General features: G+C 45.1%; 1 protein-coding gene across 2 annotated transcripts in view; it reads left to right on the top strand.

Moving 5' to 3' along the window:
• Positions 1–27,423, top strand: part of DOCK11 (dedicator of cytokinesis 11) — a 137,147-nt gene that overhangs the window by 33,692 nt on the left and 76,032 nt on the right. For both annotated transcript variants that reach the window (XM_040628803.1, XM_040628795.1), the window contains exons 14-28: positions 282–364; positions 3,118–3,240; positions 3,440–3,516; positions 6,216–6,400; positions 6,493–6,558; positions 8,502–8,594; positions 10,591–10,714; positions 14,048–14,169; positions 14,817–14,903; positions 16,697–16,786; positions 22,130–22,248; positions 23,754–23,823; positions 23,905–24,030; positions 24,954–25,025; positions 25,748–25,894. In XM_040628803.1, coding sequence (XP_040484737.1) covers positions 282–364; positions 3,118–3,240; positions 3,440–3,516; positions 6,216–6,400; positions 6,493–6,558; positions 8,502–8,594; positions 10,591–10,714; positions 14,048–14,169; positions 14,817–14,903; positions 16,697–16,786; positions 22,130–22,248; positions 23,754–23,823; positions 23,905–24,030; positions 24,954–25,025; positions 25,748–25,894 — 1,584 coding nt within the window. The remainder of the gene's footprint in view (positions 1–281; positions 365–3,117; positions 3,241–3,439; positions 3,517–6,215; positions 6,401–6,492; positions 6,559–8,501; positions 8,595–10,590; positions 10,715–14,047; positions 14,170–14,816; positions 14,904–16,696; positions 16,787–22,129; positions 22,249–23,753; positions 23,824–23,904; positions 24,031–24,953; positions 25,026–25,747; positions 25,895–27,423) is intronic.

The following is a 27,423-nucleotide window of genomic DNA, read 5'->3' as shown; positions in this document are numbered from 1 at the left end:
GGGGCCTGCTTCTCCCTCTCCCTCTGCCCCACCCTCTGCTTGTGCTCTCTCTCTCTGCCAAAAAAAAAAAAAAGAGAGAGAGATTAAAAAGCAAAGAGAAAGAAAACTCTAGTCTTGGAAAGTGGGTAGCTGACGTGTGTCGTGTTTTTATCGGGAGCTCTTTCTTTATCTCTTTTGCTGGACTTTGATGTTTCCATCAGTAAGTGGGGCAAATTACTGTGTATGGTGAGTCTCTGGTCTTTGGAACACACACGAGCGTGTCTTCTTATTTCTGCCCCTAGACGGCCCAGAAGGTGCACAGGACAGCAAAGCAAGTGTGTAGCCGCCTTGGACAATACAGAATGCCCTTTGCTTGGGCTGCCAGGTTTGTACAAACATAATCCTGACCTTTCTGTTCGCTCTTATCTGTAAAGTTCACGGCTGCCATCCTTGCCGGCAGCATTTAGCGGGCGGTCTCTGACAAGCCAGTTGTATCCTGGGCCACTTGGGATGGGGCTGAGTCCACTCGGGCATTGATAACAAAGGGCTCCAACAGCACACATTTCTCCCTCCCGGTGCCGTGGGCTGGGAGGCTGAGATCCGGGTGCCAGCATGGCCAGGTTCTGGTGAGAAACTCCTTTCAGGTTGCAGACAGCTAGCTGGCTTCTCCTTTCGCTTCATGTGGCAGAAAGGAAGTGAGCCCACTCTCTGGCCTCTCCTAAGGGCACTAATCCCATTCACGAGGGCTCCACCCTCCTGATCCAGTCACCCCCCACCACGTCCTTCCTCCTAATACCGGCACCTTGGGGTTTGGGTTTCCATGTAGGAACCTAGGGTGCAAACGTGAAGTCCGCCACACGATGTAAGAATCCTTTCTCCTAAAATTGGCCCTGCCTCGGAGAACCTTTCATTTCTTCATCTGTGGTGCTTCAGGGAAATTTTCTTTGGCTTCGGTTCCTGATCTGACTGACAGCACTTAATTTTAGTGCATTTTGGAGCAGACCTTATTTGCTAAAGTAATGGAATTTTTTTCCCCCCAGAAAACCCAAAATTGTAGTGAATTATGTCCAGTGTGCCCACTATTTCAGAGTTGGCTAGGTTTATGCTTCGAAAAGCTATCCTAGAATAGTTCTGGAAAACATACTAAAAATGAGAAGGCGCAAGAATGCAGTTGTTAAGTGCAAGGGGTAATTAATTAATAGACTTGCTTTCTGATGACAAATGTGGGAACCCGTCACTGGGAGTGTACGTGGAAGGGTGTTATCTCCAGCTCATCTCTTAAGGGTAGGTTACATTTTTTCCCCCCAATTCTCGCCAGTCTACATGCAGGGATGACTTAAAATGTGTTTCTTGCTTATCCCACCCCCTTTGGAGTCCAGGTTCGCTGGCTTGTTTGCACGCAGCCTGTATCACTCACTAGAACTTCTGGGGAAAGGGCACCATGTTCTGAATAAGTCAATCAATTATGTGCAGTGGGTGTTGGGGGGTAGCATAAGGATAGGAGATTCTAAGTTCATTAACGCTTCTGTCACTATTTATAATCATGTCATTTGGGGGAAGCTTTCAAAATGTATCGTGTGTTGGTAGATGAAAAGACACACTTGTCCTTGTTTTGTGGACTGGTTAAAAAAAAACAACACATGCACAGCCAAGGTTAGGTGAATGGCGAAGAGTCGCGGCGGCTGGTCTACTTAGGCATTATGGGAGGTGAAGAATGGCCTGTGAACGGACACATTCTTCGTGGTGCTCCGGCCTGAGGAGTCCATTGCTGCTGCTGGGATTATTTAGATCTATCTGTTGGCCCCGTACAAGGCGGTGGTGTAAGTGCTTTGACGTTTACCTTCTTGAGGGGTGCCTACTGTTATTCCTACCTTGGCGATGAGGAAATACAGGCACAGAGCTAGTTAAAAAGAAAAAAATCCTTGCCCAACTTTACGTAGCATATGGCCGAGCAGGGATTCGAACCCACGGCGTGTAACCTCCGCCCACACTAGACCACGGTGGCGTGCGGCCCACTGTCCAGGCTGTCGGAGGAGCTGTTGCATGCTCTTTGGTCAGTAGAAACATTAAAATTTAATTTAAAAACCTTCAAAGGTAGAAGCTGTCATCCCCGGTTCTGATGAGGCATTGTACAATGCTCCTTTCTCCTTCCTGCCTTGTTCTGGTGGTTAGCAGCCCCAAGAGCTTACTCTCGAGGCTTGCCTGGGATATTTTAAAGATGTATGCCAAACCCCTGTTGACTGAGAATAAAGGAGGTGTGCTTAGAAGTAGGAACAGTGGGTAATGCCTGGAACCACATCTTCAGAGGCTCCGCCTGGGCGAATTCTGGTTTTGGCTAGAGCTGTTTCCAGTGTGGTGGGGGCTTAGACATTACTTCCCATTTTAGCAGTAAGCAGCTGCTTCAGAATGGGAGAAGGGGAGGGGAGGGAATCGTCCAAATTCATATTTGGAAACTCTACCTATATCTTATAAACTTTGTGTATAAATCCACCCTAGAGATCTAACTTAATGGTCATCAACTTTGGGACGTGCTTTACCTTTGATTCAAATGCATGTGTTTTGTATATCCGGCTTGGTGAATTTTCACAAATGTTTCCGGTCATGTGACAACCGCTCCAACCAAGATCTGGAACGTGTCTATCACTTCGGAAAGTTTCTTCATGCCCCTGTCCAGTCAGCCATCCCACTCCCGTCAGTCAGCCGCCAATCCGGTGGTTATCACTACAGATGACTTTATTCTAGACCTTCATACCAATGGAATCCTATAGTACGTACTCTTGCATTGGGTTTCTTGTGCTCAGTCTGGTTTGGAGATTCATCCGTATTGTCGTATGTATCAGCCCTTCACTCTGACTGGTATTCCATTGTATGAATACACGACTGTGTATCCATTCACTTGTTGATGAATATCCGGGCTGGTTCCTTTCGGGGATACGACAGCTAAGTCTGCTATGAACATTTAGGTGCCATGGGGCCTAGGAGTGCAGGATCAGAGGAAGGGTATGTGCTGAATTTCATGAGAAATCACCAAATGAGTTTTCCAAAGTAGTTTTACCGTGTTATACACACACCAGCACTTAGTCTGTCTTAATTTGTCAATACTTGAGAATTAAAAAAAAAATTCTGTTGCTGTTTTAGACCCATTTTCAAAGATACTCAAGGTTCTCTGGATCTGGATGGGAGATTTTCTCCTTTATATAAACAAGACAGTAGCAAGCTTTCAAATGAAGACATTCTCAAGTTGCTCTCAGAATACAAGAAGTAAGTGTGTTACTGTAGTAAGTCAATAAAAGAGATGACATAATTTTCTAAAATGATGAATGGGAGTCCTGTATGGGAGAAACGGAATGCTTCGGAGCATTTTTGGATTTGGAAGCATTTGTAAGTTTGCATGTAGGGTAACCAGTGCATTCAGTAATCATAAATTTTAAGTATAAAATATTTCTTATCTTACACCTAGGCCAGAGAAGACCAAATTGCAGATTATTCCTGGACAGCTCAACGTCACAGTAGAATGTGTTCCTGTGGATTTATCAAGTAAGAATTCACATGTTACAAATCAGCCTTAAAGGGCTATGTTTGAATCTCAGGTTTTTATCTTTTCAATGTATTTCTTGAGGTTTACATGGTGTATTAAGTTCCTAGGGCTGCTGTAAGAAACTCCCACAAACTGGGTGGCTTAGGATGACAGATACATTCTCTGCCGGTTCTGGAAGCTAGAAGTCAAGATCAAGGCATCAGCAGGGCTGTGTTCCCTCTCAGTGCTCTAAGGAAGACTGGTGAAGTCAGTCATCGAATTTAGGGCTCACCCTAATCCAGGGTAACTTCATCTTACCAATTACATCTGCAAAGACCCTATTTCCAAATACAGTCCCATTCTGAGGTTCTGGTGGCCGTGAATTTGGGGGGGACAGTATTCAATCCAGTATACGTGGTGAATAGTTACGAATTAGGAAGGGTATTAAGTTGATTTTATCAGATGCTGTTTCGTATATAATATATCCTGTCGTGAGTGTTCCCTAGTCAGTTTCTGCTGCTCTTCGCCTTGGATACATCCCATCAAGGGATCCAAAGGGAGGAGAGTTTCTTTTCCTCTCTAAAGACAAAAATCTAAGATCTCAGAAGAACAGACAGAAGACAGAAAAGACACTTTGCAGGAAATAAAATGGAGTGGCTAATAAAAACCTGATAAATGTTCAAATCTTCATAATAATGCCACTAACACAAATTAAAATAGCAAGACGCTTTTGCTCCTCTGTCACATTTACAAAAATGTTTAAAGTGAAACTGTCTAATGCTGGCTAGGTTTTAGCCAGGCACCATCACCTGTCATGAGTACGAACAAAATGTGGTAATCGATGTTCATAGATGCCCATAACTAAGGCATTTTGATTCGGAGCTTCTCTCCGTCCATTCATTCACTGAATAAACTTTGCAGTTATGGAGAATAAAGTCTAGAAGGAGTGACAGACGGTAAATAAGAAAACAAGTGAGCGATTCGAGTCGGTGATTGGGGTGGGCTGCTTTAAAAAGGGTGGCCAAGGGGCGCCTGGGTGGTTCAGTCAGTTAAGTGTCTGCCTTCAGCTCAGGTTATGATTCCAGGGTCCTGGGATTGAGCCCCGCATCGGGCTCCCTGCTCAGCGGGAAGCCTGCTTCTCCCTCTCCCACTCCCCCTGCTTGTGTTCCCTCTCTCAATGGCTGTCTCTCTCTCTCTCTGTCAAATAAATAAATAAAATCTTAAAAAACAAAAAATAAAACAAATAAAAGGGTGGCCAAAGCGTGGCTCCAGCTCAGGAGCTGATTGCATGAGAAGGAGCGAGCACATGGTGGTTGGGGATGGTACATTCCAGATTGAGGGCTTGCATACCGAAAGACCGTGAGGCGGGAGCAAGCTTGGTACGTAGGAGCAGAAAGGAAGCCAGTGTGCCGTGTGATGGGAACAGTGAAGATGGGAACGAAGCAGGAGAGGTTCTGCAGGAAATTGTATAGACCATGGTAACTCTTTAAAGGGTTGGATTTTATTCCATATGCAATAAGAGGTCGCTAAAGGATCATAAGCCAGGGGAGTGGCATCCAGCGTACACTCCAAAACACCTGAGTACAATGGATTCTTTTTTCCTAAAGAAATAATTTGGAATGTCGACAGGAGTTTATGCACAAAGGTGTTCTTTTCCGTGTTGTTTATTTTGGAGGGTGATTGGAAACAACCTAAGAATCCAACACTGTCAGTGTGGTCAAGGCACGATGGTACACCAGGGAACTTGACGCAGCCATGAAAAATGATGTTTATAAAGAGTTCGCAGAATAAAACATTAGATCAAATGCCAAAACAACCCCAACCCTGCGTCAAGTTCTGTATATACAGTAGGATTTGTGTATTATTATATAAAACAGGCATCGAAAGGAGACAAGAAGAAAATATGCCAAAATACTAACAGTAGTTCTCTCTGGATAGTGGAGCAATCACTTTACTCTGTATCTCCAGATATTGTATTGTAAGTATCACTATAATAATTGGAGAAATCTGAGCCCAGCCGAAAACACTGTGTCCTCAGTGTCACTCTTCCCGGGTCTTCCTGCTCCATCGACACCGCGGCGCAGCGAGGACAGGCAGTGTTTGACCTCTGTCAGTACGTGAATCACCTCTAGTCCGGTGGCTACTTCGATAACTGAGGCCACCACACTTCTCCGAGCCTTTGTGTTTTTCACCTTCAGTATTGAATTTGTTATTGGTGACACATCCGAAGATCTGTCGTTTCCAAAGGCCTCCCTTATTTCTTAGGTGAAAGTTGCACGTGCACCAAGTTACCTTTTTTGAGAGTGACTATCCGTGAGCTAATTGGAGGCATGCATTTACTGTTCGTTCCCTGATACCAATAAAAATCTGCAGTGAAAGCTAAATTGCAGCCACAGGAGGAAAAATGTAATGGATTTCTTTGCAGAGTTTAAATTTGTCAAAATTATGATGTGTTATATTTGGCAAATCACTCTACATTGAGAACGAACTAGCAATCGTGTCTGGTTTGGATGGCTTCACTAAAATCAGTACCAGGCTATGCCGTCTTGTCCTTCTGAGTTCTTGAAGCGGTTGTATGACTTTTTTGTCAATCACTGAGAATTCTGTTTGTTAAATCACTCGTTGAGAATGCGGTCCTTGTATATTTTTATAAATGCAGGAATGTGTTCATGATTGCTAAATTGTATCACCTTTGCCTGTCTTCTTTCTCCTGGTATAGATTGTATTACTTCTTCATATGTGCCCCTGAAGCCTTTCGAAAAGAATTGTCAAAATATTACTGTGGAGGTCGAAGAGTTTGTTCCAGAAATGACAAAATACTGTTATCCATTTACTATTTACAAAAACCATCTGTATGTATATCCCTTGCAATTAAAATACGATAGCCAGAAAACATTTGCCAAGGTAAGCAGCGTAAACTATTCATTTTGGAGTATAAAGTGCTAATTATAATTTGCTGGTTTTAGGACTCATTTTGAGTGATTAATCATTTTTAGGCGAGGAACATTGCAGTCTGTGTGGAATTCCGGGATTCCGACGAAAGCGACGCTAGCGCTTTAAAGGTTTGTTTATGATCTCGATAAGCATATACTTTAAGCGTAAAGATAAAGATTTTGGGGGGTGCCTGGGTGACACGGTCGGTTGGGTGTCTGCCTTCGGGTCAGGTCCTGAGCCTGGGGTCCCGGGATCTAGTCCCCCATCCGGCTCCTTGCTCAGCGGGGAGCCTGCTTCTCCCTCTGCCTCTATCCCCCCCCCCCATTGTGCATGCACTCTCTCTTTCCCTCAAATAAATCAATAAATAAAATCCTTAAAAAAAAAAGATAAAGATTTTGGCACTTGGTAGTTTCACAGGCTAAGTTTAATTTCTTTAAGGGCCACAAAGAAAATTATTCAAGTGACGAAGGTAATATTGCCTTTTCTGCTCTTACACGTTAACTGTAAGGATTAAATCTTTAAAAATAACCAAATGAGGTGGGAGCGTGTGTAGCTTGAAAAATGGGGAAGCTCCATTTTTGCTTTTGCTCCGCTTTGATTTTGCGTCGCTCTCCTGTGCCATCACATCATTTTCTCCAATGACCTGATAGTTTCTAATGGGATCATCAGGGAACTGAAAACGCCTTTCTCCTTGAAACCTGAACGGGCTTTGAGCTAACAGAGGCACAGCAGGACTGTTTGCTCTGAGACCGGACTTCGCAGGCACTGGCCAAATGGTGCCTCCAAGCTTGGATTCGGGGTGCAGGGAAAGCAGAATCTCAGTATCTCTGGTAGAGCAATCCTTACGTACCTCTCACGTCCCGGCGCCTTTAGCTTTGCATTAGCCAGAGGCCCGAAAGAGAAGTTCCGAGAACATCTAGCCATCACGATTTATCGGGCCCCCTCCTTCTCTAGCTTGAGCCTAAATCAGACAGATGGACGGCTAGTCCTCCACGCAAACCTCCTGAGCGAAAAGCCTGGAAGCCCCTGACTAAGTCGTTGAATGTTTAATAACCCCTACCTTTGAAAGGTGTTTCGTTGGTTTTGTGTTTTGTTTTGTTTTGTTTCGTTTGTTTGTTTAACAGAGAAACCTAAGTTAGGAATTAGCTGGCTCAGATTAGATGTATTTTCTCTGATTCCTCCCCTCGCTGGGGATGAGAACGACTCTTCCTTTTCCCCTCATGCAGGATCCTTAAAGAGTCTTAGGTGACCCCTCCGCAGCTCCTGCAGATGGCCCCCAGAACCGTAGTTAAGGGGAGTTGGCGATGCATTCCCGTGGGGTTCTGAGTGTCATTTCTTAGCGGGCCTAGAGGCTGGCTGTGAAGTAACGGTGAGGCCGGTAGGACCTTGGCGCGCCGACTGCATATTTATCCTTGAGCTCAGTGGCCCGGGGATGTGCAAAACTCACACCGGAAATGCAATCGGAGCTTTTCCCGGAACCCTAGAAAGCCTCGCATTTAGTTTGTGGGTCTCACGGAAAGCCAGTGACTTTTAAAACGTGGCTCGTAAAGTGAGCGGACGGTCAGTTCGCCTGCAGCTTCGTGGACGTTCAGCTTTTAATTTCTTCAGGCGAGGAGTGTATCTGCTGGTGTGCGCGTGTGTCTTCGATGCTCGCCTTGCCCACCGCTCAAGGAGCGTCCAGCAAATGTTGCTAACTGCCTGGCTGGGAGCTTCTCCTAGGAAGAAATGCAAATAGCACAAGAGAAGTAAGCTTTCCAGATCTGGTTTCAGAGTGTTCCCTTTACAGATGGTTAGCTGCGTTTGACTTCTTGCCGTCAACTAATTGGGAAGTGCATTTTTTTTTTTTTTGATGACCGGATACTCGGAAGCATCCACGCGGCCAAGTTCAGTGATGTCTGGGGTGGTAGCTAGAGTGACTGTAAATGATTTGGAATGTACAGGCTCACGGTGAGAGCCGGGTGAGCTTGGCCGTGGCCTTGGGCTCACAGATGCCTCTAACTGTGTGTGGTTCCATTGCGTTATGTTTAGAGGCCTTCACCGAGATGGGTGACTCCGTTTGCTTCTTTTGCAGTGTATTTACGGAAAACCCGCGGGCTCTGTTTTTACCACAAATGCTTATGCCGTTGTCTCACATCACAACCAAAATCCAGAGTTCTATGATGAGGTAAGAATGCATTTTTCTGATGTTCATAAAACACAGTGGTGGCTCTTCTTTTTCTGTTCATCTTCCATCATTTTCTCTGCCCTTGCAATCCCTGAACGTTTTGTCCCATAAAAATAGAAAGCGTCACACCAAGGCAAAGGGCTTGATGTCCTTTGATGACGGTGGAATTCGCCCACAAATGGAAGGGACTCTGGTGAGAGGTAACAATGTAGGGAACAAACATGAGACTAGAGCTAGGATTCTAGCCTCGCCTTGACAACGGGCTCCGTGACCTTGAGCAAGTCACTTCCCCTTTCCCAAGTCTCCATTTCCTCAGCTTTCAAAGAAGAAATTCAGAAGAGATGTTCTGAAGGCCCTTCTAGATCTTTCTTCCTGTGGTTTTGCATTGGGCTGGGGGCGCAGCCGCTCTGTAAGTGAAATGCTTGGCGAGACACAGCAGCACGTGGGGGCCACCAGAATCCCACTGGCTGTCCTAACGCCTCCGCGCAGTGTAGACGAAGGGGCGTGGGACCGTCTCTCAAGCTCCATGCTCCCTTCCCCCCCAGCCTACCTCTCCGGCCCTGCCTCTGCCTCTCTTTCCTTCTCCATCTCTGCATCTTGCTGTACTTGCCAGTGTTTCTCTTAGTGTCTCTGTCATAGCCTCTTCCAGTCGGTGTATCCCTGGCTTATCCAAATCTGCAGACTGCTTTGGCTTCCTACGTGTCTCCATAAACCTGGATATGCATCCCCGGCCGGAAGCTTTGCTCTTCCTGCTTCTCAGGGTTCTTTGTCCGAAACCATCCCCCCTGCTGTCACGATTTTCCCCAGGTCCACCTGCTGTCCTAAGGAGGCTTTGTAGCCCAGCTGTAGGCCTCCTCTCTTTCTCTGTCCAGTGCTCTTGGTGTGGTGGGGGACGGGGAGGAGCAGAGCGGTGCCTTGCGGTTCTGCCCCCTGGGGAGAGAGTATGGCTACATTCATGCGCAGCAGAGCGTTAGATACCCAGATGGTCTGGCTGCTGGGAATAAGCGTGTTCCGTGGTGAAATATACCTACAACAGAAATTAGTTGTAACACCAAAACCCTGCCTTGCATGAATGATGATGAGGCCAGATGTCCAGCACCAAGCTGTTGTAATATGTCCCCCTCTCTCATCGACACCAGTCACTCCAGAAAACTCGATCATGCAGTAAGTAATCCGCATTATTGTTAGGATGCCTGAAAGAAACAGGCTTTTCATTCATTCAGTCTATATTGACCAAGACAGAGCGGGAGATGGAGAGAGATGGCGTGTTTCTGTGCGCATGTATGCACATGTGTCAAATCAAGTACATCCGTGATCTCTCTCTTATATACTTCCGGGAGGCAGTAAAGACATTTGGTGGGGTCCTGATTGGAAAATCACTTGAGATGCTTGTACTGAAGTGTTCATTTCTAGGATTAAGTTCATGTGCCAAGGATGGCGAGTTTTATTTCTTTATTCAAGAGTAATCATGCGTTTTTCTTCAAAAAGTATTTATATGAACTGTAATTGGTGGATACTGTGATACCATAGTGATTTTTTGCATGTTTATTTGCAAAGCTTAATTTTTTTTCTTCCACACAAAGGAAGGCAACAATTTAGAGAAAAGAAGCCTTTCAAATCCAGTACACATTTTAGATCGATCGCATTCGCTGACGCAGATTGAGTTACATACTATCCTTGGGTTGTGAGGCTGTGGCTTTGATCTAGTGTTTTAGAAAATCCTGCCGCAGAGTTGCATCCAGGAGAATCCACTGGGCTCTCCAGCCCAAGTCATAAATCAGCTCTCACTACCCAGGAGACTACTGTTGTCAAATTGAAACCGACTGGAAAAGCCTTCAGAGTACATTTCAATGATATCTATTATCTGATGACTTGGCTTGTCATTTAGAAAAATATGTCATTGGAAAGTATGATGAAATTGAACTAAAGGTCTGACTGCCCAGCTTGACAATGAAAACAAAACAAAATGTGATATGTGATTTTGCTGTCGTTTCAGATTAAAATTGAGCTTCCCATTCATCTGCATCAAAAACATCATTTGCTTTTTACTTTTTATCATGTGAGTTGTGAAATTAACACAAAGGGAACAACCAAAAAGCAGGACACAGTTGAAACTCCGGGTACGTGTACTCTTGTCAAAGTCTCTTTCTACAGCTATTTGAGGTGGAATTGTCTAGAATATAACCTCTTTTCCTCAAGCTACAAACCACTTCTTCCCCTCACTAAAAAGTACATTTCCGAGTTGAAAAGTTCATCGGTCAAAGATGAATTATATGTTCATCTGACCATCATTTCTTTTAAGTAGAGTGGCTCAGCAACCAGAACTTTCCAGTTTGGCTCGCTAAGGATGTGGGAAGTAAGCCCAGAGCCCAGGGATATATTTGAGCTAGAGGGAGATTGGGGACCCACCTGGTTCTAGTGAAAATAAAACAGATTTAATGAATTTGAATAAACGCTAGTAGGGAAGTGCCAGTCCTGGTCCCATCCAGCAAAGCTTTAGATAAACCAGTGGGAAGCATCCTTAGGAGAACACAGAGGCCCTATAAACATGGCATGTGCCACCGCCACTAGGTAAATATCAGCATACCCTGGGATTCAGATCCAAGTTAGCCTGGATCAGTCTGAAATTCCTTCCTTCCTTCCCTCACCAAATACGTCTGCGTATTTATTATGTGCAAGGCATTACAGTAGGTACTAAGGAGAATACAGTGGAGACTCAAACATAGCTCTCATCTTCAGTGAGCCTATGGTCCTAGCAGGGGAAATGAAATCTATGTAGACAACGATAAGATAAGATAGAAAGCCGTAGCTACCGAGAGAGCGGTGCTGTGTAATCTCAGGGAAGAGTGAGTTATTACCTGGGCTGGTTGGAGGGACAAGTGGCTGGGAATCTGGGAAGGCTTCCAGCAGGAGATGGGGTTTGGGTGAGGCCTTAAAGGGGCTGGGTAGAGTTTAAGAACGCAGTGACGGCAGGAAGGTAGATTCCAGGAGAGCAGAAGAGCTTGTCCAGAGGCCAAGTATTGAGGGGTATGGACAGGGAACCACACGTAAGTTCAGTAGGACCAGAGCACAGGGTGTTGGGAGGGGACTCAACAAGCCGTCAGGTTGAAAAGGAGGCGCCGGATCATGGAAAGCCTTGAATGCCAGGCTGTGGATTTGACTGTATTCTGTCGCCAGTATGGAGCTATCGAAGGGCTGTAAACGCCGGTAAGAGCTCTTCCCCAGGAAGTCCCAACGGGTGGCAATGTGGTGGCGGACGGAGTTGGAGCCAGAAAGAAGGAAGAAATGCCAGTTAGGGGCTAATTCAGAAGTCTGGGAGGAAAGGGGGCCACCCTACAACAGCAGCTGGGGGATGGAGAGGGAGGGATTGCAGAAGCAGCGTATATCGGGTCTGGCCAATGGCTGGCAACTAGAGAGAGAATTCAGAGTCAGCACTGAAGCTTCAACACTGGGAAGAAGAAATTTGCAAGGAGCAGAACCCTGGGGCTGGGGGTGGGGGTGGGGGAGGGGATCGTAGGTTTTGGACTGATACTGAGTTTGAGGTGCCGGTAAGACCGCTGAGTGATGCCCGCCCAGCAGCCAGACTGAAATATTAGGAAGTTGCCCTTATGGATCGTGTGGTCCTATTCTGTCTCCACAGAAATTGCAGTTTGTTCAGGGCAAGGGACCTCGAGGGTTGAGAAGAAATCTGGCAGAACGATAGGAACCCAAGACCATGCATGTCCTAAAAGACAAATTATTCTTTCCTTATTTAAGCCGTAGACCAAAGTGGGCAAAGGGCTCGGTGAAGCACGAGGCGGTTATTCCGTGGGCCACTCATCACTTTGAACTGTCCATCTTTAAGTGGTGTCACGTCCCTGAGCCAGATGGCGTGTGCTCGACACCGTACCTTTCCAGCTTCCAGGTGCTTCGCATGAGTTTTGACTGAGAGACACCCTTGGCCATGCTCTGATTAATTCACGGTGCAAAAATGTTGCCAAAGCAATTCCACAGAGACAGAAAGTAGACTAGCGGTGGCCAGGGACTGGGGGAAAGGGGAAATACAGAGTGACTTCCAAGGGGGTGTGGAGGTTCTTTTTTGGCGTGATGGAAGAGTTCTGGAATTAGACAGTAGCAGGGGATGCCCAGCTTTGTGGATAGGCTAAAAACCGTTGAACTGCACGCTTTAAATGGACGAACCGTATGGTATCTGAATTCTATCTCAATAAAAATGTCTATGGGGAAAAATTTCACCCAAGAACAAGAAATAGATTTTCCTGTGTTTCTGGGCTGGAAACCTTTGGTCATGTGTCTGATTTTCAGTTAACTACTTTGACAGAGTCCTTTCGAATGGTTCCCGTGCTCAAGTTACTTTCCTCTGCTCTTGAGAGAAGAAGAGCTCTGGAGTCGGAGAAAGCCATTTAGTCTCCTTAGAGAAAGCAACATATTTGTCTCCTTTTAAGAATTAAAGCATTTGCCAAATGAAACACGTGAATGAAAACACTGTAACCAGATTTGTGTTGACTTCTGTGTTCACAGTATAAACATACACGCTCACGCAAAGAATTTTAAAGAATCAGAAGGCAGCGGCTTGCAAAAAGTGCTCTCCAGCCAACACCCTCGCTCACGTGCCAAAACTTGGTCCCGAGCAAGCTTTTTTGCAGCTGCGTTATAAACACTTGAAGCCCAGAGTAAGCTCCATAATGGAAATAATGACACGGCCCCACCTGAGAAATACAGACGGCTCGGGCTTTTTTAGCTAGAACATGATGAGTTTTCTAATAGAAATCCAAGCGGCTCTTCTGAGCCAAACTGGTAGGAAATGCGGAGACGGGCTTGGCGGGGGGAATCTCTCAGTGGATTCAAGTCCGCATTCCACCACTACACCTCTTCCTTCTGTAATCAGGAAAACCTGCATTCAGTGTTCATGACTATGAACTGTGACCTTGACTTGTGACCTTAATTTTCCATAGTCCCTCACTGTGGGGTTCCTGAAAGAAAATTTGCAACATGCTGATTGCTGGCTGAGATTGTCCCAGACACGAGACTCTGTGCTCTCACTAAGGGTGGATGAGAGGGAGAGCTCTGACTCTTTTAAAAAATAAGTCTACCGCAAGTTATTCCCCAGAGGGTAAAGATAATGGTACCAATGCACTTGAAAAAATGTTTGAAGTATTTTCCTACATTATCTCTCTTTGGTGTCTCGGTAACTAGTAGATGGAAGGACTCTGTGTCGTTCCCAATTTATAGTCCAGAAAGTTGAATAAAGAACTCATGAGTGGCCAGGCTGGGATTAGGAAGCCGTCCAAATAAATGCATTGTTCCCTCTCCAGGATTCAGATGCGCACGGTGCAGACTACCACGTACAGACCCCTGGAAACATTGCCACCCCGCCCCGCTCCCAGCAGTCAGAGATTTGTGTAGCTAATTGCGTTTGCGATCTCATCTCTCACGGTTGATTGTTGTCTTGGCAGTTGGCTTTGCCTGGGTACCTTTGCTGAAGGATGGTAGAATCATCACGTTTGAGCAGCAGCTGCCGGTTTCCGCCAACCTTCCTCCGGGCTACTTGAATCTGAATGATGCAGAATCAAGAAGGGTAGGAAAATCACTGCCTTTGTTGGAGGGATCGCGATGACATGTTTAAAAAGTAGAATTCGGTATTCGAGTGGATAGCTTCACGTAGTCTGGTCTGAGGACTGGTCCACAAGAAAGAGACGTATGGAAAATAAGCGTTTGAAAACTTTGAAAGCAGTTTGACCGAGTGACTTCGTATCTGTTGATTCTTTTTTATTATTATTTTTTTAAGATTTTATTTTTAAGTAATCCCTCCACCCAACGCGGGGCTCGAGCTTGTTCACAACCCCGAGACCAAGAGTCGCATGCTCTTCTGACTGAGCCAGCCAGGCGCTCCTCGTGTCTGTTGATTCTAATAACAGTTTTAAGAGCTGGGGCTTGGATTTCGTGCATCATCTTTAAACATGCATTTATTTAGTAATTCATTTCTATTGCAATTTATAAAAGTATCAGCCTACAAAGGATTGGAAATTCAAAATGATTTAGGATCCGTTTATTCTCAAGGCAGGTGATTGTCTCCAATAATTCCGTGTGTGTGAGATGAATACATTTGTTTCTGGGGGAAAGGAAAAAAAAAGGAAAAAGTTTGAAATGCGTAAAAGTGTCATGTATCGCTCATCTCTCTGTAGTTATGTTATAGAAACTCCTGTCTGTATTTTCTGTTCACAGCAATCGAATGTGGATATTAAGTGGGTAGACGGTGCAAAGCCTTTGCTGAAGATTAAAAGCCACTTAGAGTCTACGATTTATACTCAAGTAAGTTGCATCACATGAATTTTGTCAATTTTGATATTTGAATCTTCTTTTTTTAAGTTTATTTATTTTTTGAGTAATCTCTACACCCAGCGTGGGGCTCGAACTCATGACCCCAAGATCAAGAGTCACATGCTCTTCCGACTGCACCAACTGGGTGCCTCTGAATCTATTTCTTGTTTAGAATAGACCATATTTGATTCCTGCGTCCTTAGAGAAATTGTGGCCTCAAACGCTTTCTCATTAGTAATAACATCATTCTTAATAGTAATAACTCAAGTTTTATAATCCCTTTCAAATACCCAAATCCATTTATTCCCATTAATGGATTCAAGCCTCACAAAAGTCTGAAAGGATTTGTGGATGCCCTTATCACCTCTTTAAAAAAATAAATTTTAGTTTTTGGAACAGTTTGGGATTTATAGAAAAATAGGACAGTACAGAGAATTCCCATATATCCTGTACCTCGTTTCCCTGTTATTTTAAGTTTTTGTTTATTTATTTGAGAGAGAGAGCACAAGCAGGGGGAGGGACAGAGGGAGAGGGAGAAGCAGACTCCCCACTGAGCGGGGAGCCCGACCCCGGGGCTTGATCCCAGGACCCTGGGAGCATGACCTGAGCCGAAGGCAGACGTTCAACCAACCGAGCCCCTGAGGCACCCCGCTGAGTTTCCCTGTTATTAACCTCTTACATTCATTAGTATGGCACGTTTGTTATAATTAATGAACCGGTAGTGATACCTAATCAATGACTAAGGTTTGTATTTACTCAGATTTCCTTAGTTTTTATCTAATAATGAACTTTTCCTGTTCCACGAGTCTGTGCAGGACAGCACATTACATGTGACATGTAGTTGTCACATCTTCCTAGGCTCCTCTTGGCTGTGACAAGTTCTCGGACATCCGTTGTTTTCGATGACCTTGTCCATCTTCATGAGTGCCCCTCTGTTGGAATTTGTCTGATGTTTTTCTCATGGTTAGACTGGAGTTAAACCCGGAAATTTGAAGGCAGGGGCTCATGGATGACTAGTACAGTTTACTCTTAGCCTTATCAGCCGTGCAGTTAGAATCAGATGTCTGTTGGAAGGCTCAAGCACAGTTTGAAAAATCACTGATGGACAAGATGCAGTCCACGTTCCTTGGTGTAGCCTTTATAAATGTCCATCTTGGCCCCCGTGCCCACTTTACCGTTTCCTAGATGGAGAAACCGAAGCTCCTTTGGGGTAGATGACTGACCCAAGATACTACTAAGAGGAAGCAGGTCAAAATCCAAATCTTATTATCCCAGTTCCTGATACGGTATGCACCGTCCACAGAGCCCGTATATAATAAAGAGATTCCACGTAGGGCGGCTGGATACTCGACAGCCAAGCGCCGTGGTAAATGCAGCATCAAATGCCTGGGACTTGTCTGGTAGCTCCCTGCTGCTCCCTTTTCTTCGTCTGTCCATCCAGACCTGTATTCCTACTCATTTCATTAAAAGTGTAGAAGCAGCCCAACCTCAGAGGCTACAGCCATCAAAAACGCAATTAAACGAAGGTTTGACTAGTCGCGCAAAAACCATGGCTTACCTGGTACGCTTAGGCACGTGCTCGCTTTGCCTGGTTGTGCTGCTTTGTGTGATGGTCCAGGGGACTAAGGGACACTGGCACAGATGTTGGTAGCTGTGGCTGCCGGGTCTGGGCGCTCAGAGACCCCATAGGTAGGTTTGCCAGAGGTGGGCGGAGGGGGCGCTAGAGAGCCGTAGCTGAGGGCAAGGAATCACATTGCGAATGGCCGCGTCCGTCTGTTTTTCAGGATCTCCATGTGCACAAATTCTTCCATCATTGCCAGCTGATTCAGTCAGGCTCGAAAGAGGTTCCGGGGGAACTCATTAAATATTTAAAGGTAAATGAACAGCAGCTTTCTGCGAAAAGGTTTGTTTTTTGTGTCTTTCTTGTTGCCACCTTTTGATGAGGGGGTGGGGGAATCAAGCTAACCCCTTATAATACTGTGGGCTGTGTATCCTCAAGAGAATACTTGCTTGTATGTGCTTTTCTACCAAGTGACTTTTCAGGAGCAGACAGCAGAGTTGCTGCATTAGGAGAAGACGTTGTAGCCAGAATCTGAAAATCTCATGAAAATGTTTATTTCAGTTCCATAAATTGATTTTTTCAGGTCTTTTCTCTTCCTGATGACTGCCCAGGAAAGATGCTGTGGAGAAAAGCGTCGGGAGAAATGGAGTCCCTTTTGCTTGGAATAAAATGGTTATTCCTGGGTCTATGGGTGAAGGGTTATCAAAAGGGTCAACCAAAGACAGAAAAGCCTCGTTTCTGCATGTTGCATGGGAGAGAGTCTTAGGAAACACCACATTTTATCCAGTGTGTTGAGAACCCAAGACTCCCGTTTATTCCCTAACATGGTAGGACCAAATTGCACATCACGGGACCTAGCTGTGATGGCCATTCTTCTTTTGGTGGCTCCTTTGGTCGGTCAGCCATGGCAAGCCTGAAGAATTTTGATTTTAACTGAAATCTCTATAGGATTTCCCTTTGGACAGATGTTACTACTTAATGCTATTCTCAGGAAACAAAAACGTGCATTGCTTTCAGAGAGGTCGTATGAGATGAGATAATATGGATGGGTTCTGGAATCATTCACCGAGTTTGTGTCTCAGACCTGTCCCTTATTAGCTCTGGGATTGACCTTGGCCGAATTACTGAACTACCCCAAGCCTTTGTTTCTTCATCTGTCACATAGGGATAACCAGTAATGCCAACTTGTAGGGTGGTTTGGGGGCTTAAGTGAGATAGGGCTCTACTGCATAGTATAGTAATCCTGGAGTCTGCACCGATTTCTTGAGTGCTTTCTATGGGCCAGGCATCATTCTAAGTGTTTGGAATATAAATGAAGAAAATAAACAATATCCCTGTTGTCAAGGGGCTTACTTTCTTGTGGAGGCAGATGGACAATATGCAAAGAAATGAATATATGAATATATATGTATTCCTTCAGGTGGTAGGAAGTGCCACAGAGGAAACCCAAACATATCGAAGAGGGATGAAGAGTGATAAGGGGTCCCTTTTCTAGATAAAGCATCAGAGAAGATCTCTGGTACAGTGACATTTGCCGGAGACCTAAGGGAAATGAGAGCACCAGCTAGGTGGACTTCTGGGGGAGCTGGAAACAGCAAGTACAAAGACCCCCGAGGAGCTAGCTTGGCGTGTTCAAGGGACAGCGGGAATTCCAGAGTGTGGGGCTGGCACAAGGAGTGAGGACCTCCTATTGGAAAGGTAGCTGGGGAGCTAGTCGGGTAAGGCCTCATAAGCCGTGATGAGGAGTCTGAATCATACCTTCAATAAAATGGGAAGCGTTTGCAGGGCGTTAAACAGGAGCCACGTGATGGACTTTGGGTTTTTAAGGTCTCATTCTGCCTGCCATATTGAAAATATACTGTTAGAAGGGTAGAAGCAGGGGGACAGTTGACAAATGGTGGCTATTATTCTTAATTATCGTTAAGAAGCCTCATAGTCCTCTACCTTTCAAATCCTTTCCTTGGGTAACGTCTAGAATGCCAGCTCTATGTACAGATGTTTAACCTGTTAAGGTCTTCAGCTTTTCTTCCATTGGGAAGCTTTGTAAAAGTTTTAACAGGATGGAACAGAGCAGAGTATCATTTTCAAATATACTGGTAGTCTTAAAATGGAGAAAAAAATGTACTCATATTTGTGTGGTGAAATTAGGGCGTGGAAATTTCTGATATTTATGTGACCTTTGCTCGCCCTCTAGTGGCAGCGAATGAAATGCCACACGATTACAGAAAGAGCCCAATTCCTGTAGGGACCATTAGCCCTGAAAGGGAGTCTTGAGAGGTTTTTTGTTTGTTTGTTTGTTTTGTTTGTTCGTTTTTTACGGATAAGGAGACTGAAGCCCAAGTAGAGGGACTGGCCTGTGGTCGTTCACCTGGTCAGGAGCAGAGCCGAGCCGGGCTGGTGGCACGTGTCTCTTGACCCCCTGGTCCCGTGTTCTTTCTACCAAACCTTGCTATCTGTTGACCCTGTAAATGACGTCGTTTCACCAATTTACTTGCCATCTACTTGTTGGGCTTTTATTGTGTATGTAATATTTTCCCAGAGGCTTGCAGAGAAGAATAACTTAGGGTCATTGCCCACGGGGATCTTAAAACCAGTTGGAGAGACAGGACATATATAAGTGGAATGACAATATAAGTGAGCAGTGCCAATGAGAGTCCAGAGTGCTCCGTGAGACTAGAGGCCTCCCATCTTTATCTTAACGCTTTGGTTCCTTCTTTTATTCGTTGATTCAGTTATTTGCCAAATACTTACTGAGCACCTTGTGCGGGCCAGATAGTGCGGTGGACACGAGGACTATGATGGGGAAGCAATTCAGACTACATCCCTGTTCTAATTGGGGTAGAGAGGGTATCAATGAGTAATTTGAGATCAAGATGAATGTTGCAGAGAAAATAGAACAGATGAATGGGACGCAACACGACAGGAGTGCGCTCTAGATGGAGTTGTCAGGGAAGGCTGTCGAGGAGATGATGGATTAAGCCGCAAAGAAATTGATGAGAAGAAGATGAGCGTAGGGGCCAAAGCTGTGGCAAAGGAGGACAGAATATTGCAGCAGGCGTAAACACCTGGCGATGGTGTTGGAAGGACAGAAAAGAAGAAAGGACTGGGGCGCCTGGGTAGCGCAGTCCTTAAGCGTCTGCCTTTGGCTCAGGGCGTGATCCCAGCATTCCGGGATCGAGTCCCACATCGAGCTCCTCCACTGGGAGCCTGCTTCTTCCTCTCCCACTCCCCGCTGCTGTGTTCCCTCTCTAGCTGGCTGTCTCTATCTCTGTTGAATAAATAAATAAAATCTTTAAAAAAAAAAAAAGAAGAAAGGACAATATATCTGGAACGCAGTGAACAGCTGGGGGCGGGGAGGTGGCATGAGATGAGCTTGGAGAGGGAGGTGGGGTACGTGTGGGCACAGGAAGCCCTTGACAGCCTTTTGTTCATGGTGGACTCTTTTGTCTATAACATTGTCTATAACAAGGGGGAAATAGAACACTCTAGCTGTTGTGTTGAGAGTAAATTACTGAGGAGTGTTACTGGATCAGTTTTACATTGAATGGCCATCTCTCTTTTCTACCTGATATTATCCCACTTTACCTTTCTTTATTTAAAAATTCTTATTTATTTGAGAGAGAGAGAGAGAGAACAAGCAGTGAGGAGAGCAGTGGGAGAGAGAGAGAAACAGACTCCCCACTGAGCAGGAAGCCTGATGTGGGGCTCGATCCCAGGACCTGGAGATTTTGACCTGAGCCAAAGGCAGACGCTTAACTGACTGAGCCACCCAGGCGCCCCATCCACTTTACCTTTCACCTGCCTCCTCTCTGAAGCCTTACCGGACATCCCCTACCCACGTGAAGACTCAGTTGCTTCTTCTTTCATGCATTTTATATATACCACTATTGTACTGTTGGCCATTTGTATTGTAGATTTAGTTTCAGGTCTCCCCCCCCCCCAGACTCTGAACCGCTCAGTGGGAGGAACCAGGTGTTTTTGATGTGCTTGACCCTTAGAGGGTCATTCAGTATGCCTTTGTCGAATGACTGAAAGGAGTGGCTTCACTGAAGTAGGAGTTTCAACTTGACTTGAAAGGGTGGCTAGGATGTGGCTAAAAACCGAACAAATACACAAAGGTGGGAATGCGTAGGATATGCTCCCAAAGCCATTGAGGCTCCTGTTTGGCCTTGTGAAGGATGAGGAGTGTTAAGTCTGGAAGTCTAGGTTGGGTCTTAAGTAATCTTGGACCGTAGGCCGGAGTTTCTGAACCTTGGCACTGTTGACATGTTGGACGGGTTAATTTCTCTGTGGTAAGTGGCTGTCCAGTGGTAGGACACTTAGCCGCATCCCTAGCCTCTAGCCACTAGGTGTCAGTATCACCCCCAGTTGTGACAACCCCAAATGTCTCCAGACTTTGCGGGATGTCCTGTGGGGAGCAAAGCGGCCCCTGGTTGAGAGCCACTGCCTTGGGTAATGGGGAGGCATCACAGGCATGTTGGCAGGAGATGGTCTGATGGAACCAAATCGGAGGGAGATGAATTTGGAAATGAGACATGGATGTGTGGAGTGTTAAGAGGACCTATACAGAGACCTACTATGAAATGATAAGACTATTTTGGCTAAAGGTTAAGAGGGGTGATGGCAGTGAGGCTAGAAGAGAGGAGGCAAAGGGTAGGAAAAACTCGAAGGGTAGACCATGGGTTCCTTGAGCTCGATCTCCTGCCTTATGCATCTGATCGAAGAGAATCTGCCCGGATCTAAGAGGTCACTGCTGAGATGCTTCGCATGTAGATGGTAGTGTCCTGGAAAGGGGTGGCGAGGCTACGGATGGAGAGAACGGAGCAAAGGTAAGAGAACTGTGAGATCCTCAGGTCCAGAGACTTGTCTCCTCCATCTCTGCGTTTCCCATAGTGCCGAACCGTGAACTGGTTGGTGTAGAAGGTGCCCAGTGAGACTCGTTTTCACCTTTTGGTTGGCTGGTTGATTGAATGATGGAGTGAATGCCTGAGTGCAGGAAGGAAGGTGGGGAGAAGGGAAGGAAGAAGAAGGACATTTTATAGATTTTGCTGCTCGTATCATTTCTAAACATACGAACACGTTTCTTCTTTGTGCTGTTGACATGCCTATGACTAGAGACACAGTGTTAGCACTTGGAAGAAATGTACCGTGGGGGTGTTTGAATGCCGTGCCACCTAAGTTTTGTGGGTGGTGCCAGTGTGAAGCCAATAACATAGAGGAGGGCACTTTATTGCGTCCCATTTCCCTTCTCAGCAGATTAACGGGTGGTTCACATTCCGTAGAACACACTGCATGCTGGGGGCCAGCAGGCCAGTCCCCAGAACCTTCAAACACACCTGCTGTCCCACTCCAGTGGAGTGTTGGTTTATCAGGAGTCAGTTGTCTTTATTCCAAAACCCCTTTATCCTGGTTATACTTTTTATCTTCGGTAGATAAAGTATTTCATGTGAAATATGCTAACAAAATCTGAGTGCCAAAACAGAGATGTGGATAAAGTAATCAACGAAACAGAGTCTCCTGTCTTACGAAGCTCACATCGAAGTGGGCTTATATTTGAGTGAATGTATTTCTCATTACTTACTTTTTTTCTTGTTTCACATTTGCAAGTTATATCATATTTCTGTTTGTTTTCATAACTAATAATGACTTATTTTAGTGTTTGCATGCCATGGAGATCCAAGTCATGATACAGTTTCTACCTGTAATTCTTATGCAACTCTTCCGGGTTCTCACAAATATGACCCACGAAGATGACGTTCCTATCAACTGCACCATGTGAGTTTCGGGGTTAAAATACAAAGATGCAACTTTTGTTTCTTTTTGCGTTTCTTCATTTTCACTATAAATCTACCTTCCAAACGAGAACCCAGAAGTCAGATATCTAATACCCATTTTCTCTTGTTTCATGCTTCTCAGACTGGGGGACTTGTATCACCAGGGATAGATGGTACCAGAAACCACAGGAGAAACTTAATGTGTTTTCCTCGACCAGGGGTTCTAAAACCTGGCTGCATGTCAGAATCACCTGGCGACATTTTAAAGAACTCTGTGCCCAGACCACCTTCATACCAGTGAAACCAGAACATCTAGGGGTGGAACACAGCATCAGGATTTTTTGTTTTTGAAGTTTTCCAGGTGATTCCATAATGCAACAGAGTTTGAGAACCATTGCCCTGGACTGGTGTTGTCCAATAGAACTTTCTCCAATCGTGGAATTGTTCAACACTTGTGCTGTCCGACATGGTAGCCATTAGCCACATTTAGCTATTGAGCACTTGAGATGGGGCTAGTGTAGCCGAGGGACTGAATTTTTCACTGTTGTTAATTTTAATTAAATAGCCACAAGTGCCTAGTGGCTCCCTTGTTGGACAGAGTCACCCTAAGCCATGAATTTTTACTCAAAACAGTGAGGAAGTCTTATTTTTATAGAAACAAGCAAGGATAGATGGTAGAGTAGAAGATAAAATGCGCTGAATTTTGCAATTTAAGTAGGGTACCGAAAAGCATTGAGAGCTCAGTGCTGGATGTTTCTGGCTTTGCTGCTTCTGCTGTTGCTACGCCCTCTCCCATAAGGCCTGAAGCAACAGGCCTGCACACCTGCTGGCTCTGCTCTGCTGTTGGGGACAGTCTGCTCAGAAATTTACGAAGCATTCCTCTAGTCCCATGGTTCTCAAGTACGGCTCCTACCCCAGCAGCATCAGCATCACCTGGGAGCTGATGGAAACATGCCCGTCATTGAACTTCACCCCAGACCTCAAAAATCAGAACCGCTGGGAGAGGGGCCGAGCCTTCTGCCCTCCTGGTGATTCCGATGCATGATCAAGTTTGAGAACCACTGCTGGTCTCGTATATGACTTTGCAATTTACTGCCAATCGCAGGCCACGTCTTCATACCCGTCCTGTCTCTCTCTTCCTTTTCCCCCATCTGTTGCCATGCTTTTCATTTTATCTTTATCTTTCCTTTTACTCTCTGGAGGGGATTTCAATATTTACCCCACTGGAGGTCTGTTGCCCCATAGTAGCCGTGACCCTCCTTGAAATGTGTGTAGAGATTTAGAGCGGAGAAGAGACATAATAGCCTTCTTTTGAACCAGGAAGTGTTTTTGCAAGGCCCTGAGCATGTTAGATGCTGAAATCTTTGTTAGACCATCTTATTATATCTTCTGCGGTCCTCTCACTTTTAGCGCTGCAGGTAGCGTGGGGTATTTTGGGGGCTAGACAGTCCAACTGTGGAAATGCACCGTAGCCTGACATGCCGACTTTTGCGGATGTGTTTTCAGGGTTCTCTTACATATCGTTTCGAAGTGCCATGAAGAAGGCTTGGATAATTATTTAAGATCCTTCATCAAGGTTTGTGGAGGAAGCTTTCTTTGGGAGCAGTTTCTTTTCCGTGAGAATTTTGACTGACGGTTCATTTTCCTTCATTTGTAGTATAGCTTCCGACCTGAAAAACCGAGCGCTCCTCAGGCCCAGCTGATACATGAAACCCTAGCTACCACGATGATCGCCATATTGAAACAGTCTGCCGACTTTCTAGCAATCAACAAGCTGCTAAAGGTAAGGAAACGGGACACAGCAGGGAAAAAAGCAGCAGGAGACGTACTCGCTTGATACCCTCCCACTTGGGTTCCGGTCTTTTCATCCTTTGCCCCCTTTCTTTACCACTCTGCTCATGTATCTTTTTCCCTCATGCTCTCCACAGAACCTTCTTCGTTCTCTTCACTCTTCCTACCCACCCCCTGTTCTCAGTCAAATGTGTAATTGAAAGAATTGTGTAAAAGAAAGACCTGGGTTAGAATCCGCCACATGATAGTTCTGTGACCTGGTTGGAGCCTGTTCTCTACTGGCTCCGAGCGTGCAATTCCTCATGTCTAAAACATAAGTATTGAACATGTTGTTTCTGGCACGTAGGCGCTCAAGTGGTGGCTCTTATTTTTGTCATGATTTTTACTATTTCTGGTAATGGTAGAATTTCAGTTTCGGACACCTGAGGATGTATCTGCTGGAGGCTTCTCTCTGCCCTTCAAATATACTTAGGCAAATACCCGTGCTCCTTGGGCTGGCGCCGGGGATGTACCAGGGGCAAGGTTGGGTCCCTCACCGGGTGCAGACACTAATAAGATTCATTGTCTGTACGGAATCGAAAAGCAATCACAGAATAAACTAAAAGTTGGTTTGCCATCAGCGCCATATGTAAGCAAATCAAAACAATGTCAGTGATAAAATGCGCCTCCCCACGGAGGGAGACATTCCCACCACCAGCTCCTCGTACCTCAGCCGCCGGCCCTGAGGTACGATATTGCCTCTCCAGCAATGCAATTTGAAGGTATCTTGTGGAACTTCAGTAGTGAATTGCAATCGCTTTAAAATGTTGTTAGAGTTCAGAGATAAGAACCGTGTTGATTTGCCCAGCTTTGCTAAGCTTCAGTGTTTGGATAACTATTAAAAATTGATTTTATGTGTTTGTTTGTTTGTTTTAGTACTCATGGTTTTTTTTTGAAATTATTGCAAAGTCTATGGCCACATTCTTGTTGGAAGAGAATAAAATTAAGGTAAGTAGGCTCAAGCATAATATTTAACATAGGCGAAGAAGGCTAATCTTATTTGCAAGGAGCAATGACATGCAAATGCTCTTACACGGAAGGGCGCATAGCCCTTAGCTTTTTCAATTTTGCCTTAAAAAAACCCCATTGGATGTATTGCGTAAATCTGAGGTCGGACAGTTCATGCATTTTCAAAGTCCTCAGAGACTTCCACATACGTTATTTGCCACGTGAAATGCGTTTTCTTTGAAGCTTTCCCTTTATCTTGTAGCTTAAAAATGTCTATGCTGAAACATTTTCTTAGTTATAGAAATTTTAGAGTTCAGATTTGTGAAGTGAAAGATATTCACCTCGTATTTACCATTTTTATCAGACTTTTCACAGAGTAGGTTTACCGAAATAGAGATGCGTGGATAAATGTATTCTTCGTGTGTCAGGGGAAAAAAAATAGAATGAAAATCTGGGGTGTGTCTACATCGCAGGAACGTGATTCCAAAGTTGGTTTGTGGATGATTTCAGTCAATTATATTATTCGAGGTCCAGATAGTTCCTACGATAATCTGAAGTGTACGTTGAATGAAAGTGCGATGTCATTTTTAAGTTGGGAGAAAAGTTATACTCCAGTTAAAGAAACACATTTATGTCTACAATGTGTTTGGAAATAAGAATGGCAATTGATTTAGATAGACCTGTTGTGACTCTGACTTTTTGCTATGCCTATTTAATTTAAGCTTCCCAGAGGCCAGAGATTTCCAGAGGCATATCATCATGTCTTACATTCCTTGCTTCTCGCAATAATTCCCCACGTGACTATTCGCTATGCCGAGATTCCCGATGAGTCCCGAAATGTCAATTATAGTTTGGCTAGCTTCCTGAAGGTGAGTTAAAGGCAGCTGGAACGTGGTAAGGAATTATTCTTCACCAATATGGTCTTTAAAGCCAAAGGAAAAAATAGCCCACTTTCTAGAGACTCTGCTAGGTCTGTGCTGCTGGAGAAACTTTTTTTTTTTTTTAAGATTTTACTTATTTATTCAACAGAGAGCGCACAAGCTGGAGCGGGGGGTGGGGAGGGATGCGAAGGGCAGAGAGAGCGGGAGAAGCAGGCTCCCTGCTGAGCAGAGAACCATATTCGGGGCTTGACCCTGGGATCATAACCCGAGCTGAAGGCAGACACTTAACTGACTGAGCCACCCAGGCGCCCCTGGAGAAACTTTTGACTGAATCGATCATCCTTCAGTTAAACAGCCCAGTTTGGGCACCTGAGTGGCTCAGTTGGTTAAGTGTCTGCCTTCAGCTCGGGTTATGATCCCAGGGTCCTGGGATGAAGCCCCGCATTGGGCTCCCTGCTCGGCTGGGAGCCTGCTTCTCCCTCTGCCTGCTGCTCCCCCTGCTTGTTCTCTCTCTCTCTTTCTCTCTCTCAAATCTTAAAAAAATAAACAGCCTGGTTTGATTTTTTTTTTTTAGCGCCCCACTGAAATGACTAATTAAATCAGAGGTCCCACACAGGTGGCTTAGCCAGAAGGCATGTTTTGCCTGTTTCACATGATGTTTTTTCAAATATGTTAATTTGAGTGCCTTTAGATGGGGCATGTACTGTCTAGGTTGCCACAATCCCCACCACTCCTTAGCATGCCCCTGACTCTCTTTATGTTCTGAAATCACTTCTCTGACCCCTGCTGGCCTTTGAGTTCGCAACTCTGGAACTAAAGCAACCTGTTTGCTGAGGTAACCACAGCCTCCGTGTTGTTAATCCACGTGAAGGCAAATGGTTAATTTCGGTCCATGAGATGATCTTGAGAGAGACCAGAAGCTCCTATGTTGATGAAGGACTGCACATTTATTGTCGCAAAATTTTGTCATTATCCGTCCGTAAGGGGCAATGCTAGAGTACAGCCGTTCTATGAAGTGGGTAACAACGACATTTGATTTGTTGCAGAGAAGGGGCACGGATTGGTCATGCACTTAGTTTTTACTTGCTCCTTTCCACGACCCCTCATCTTCTGGCTCTCCATCTGGTTTCAACCCTATGTGAAGAACCTCATGGTCAAGGATCCATCCAAGCACTTTTAATGTCTGACATACTCTTGTCTTCTTATTCAAAATTCACAATGAGGTTTCTGAGCTCCAGAGTATGGTTTTCTGATAGAAGACCTCTCTTTGCCAGAATTAAGATCAAATCTTAACACTATTACGTAAACTTGTGTGTATCAAAAACCAAACATCCACCTATCTTTTTAAAGTAAACTAAGGAGGACACTATTTGAAATGTAAGCTGTCAGTTGTTTCTTCCATGGAGCTGAAACCTGAAATCAACATAGTTGATTTTATAGCAGTGTTGACTTACTCAAGTCAACAAACATTTGCCTGTCTTCTCTGTGAAGATTCGGCGTGGGGGGGGGGGGGGGGG

The sequence above is a fragment of the Ursus maritimus genome, assembly GCF_017311325.1.
Source record: "Ursus maritimus isolate PB19 chromosome X unlocalized genomic scaffold, ASM1731132v1 scaffold_X1, whole genome shotgun sequence".
NCBI classification, from domain to species: domain Eukaryota; kingdom Metazoa; phylum Chordata; class Mammalia; order Carnivora; family Ursidae; genus Ursus; species Ursus maritimus.
This window is presented reverse-complemented; position numbering and strand designations above follow the sequence as displayed.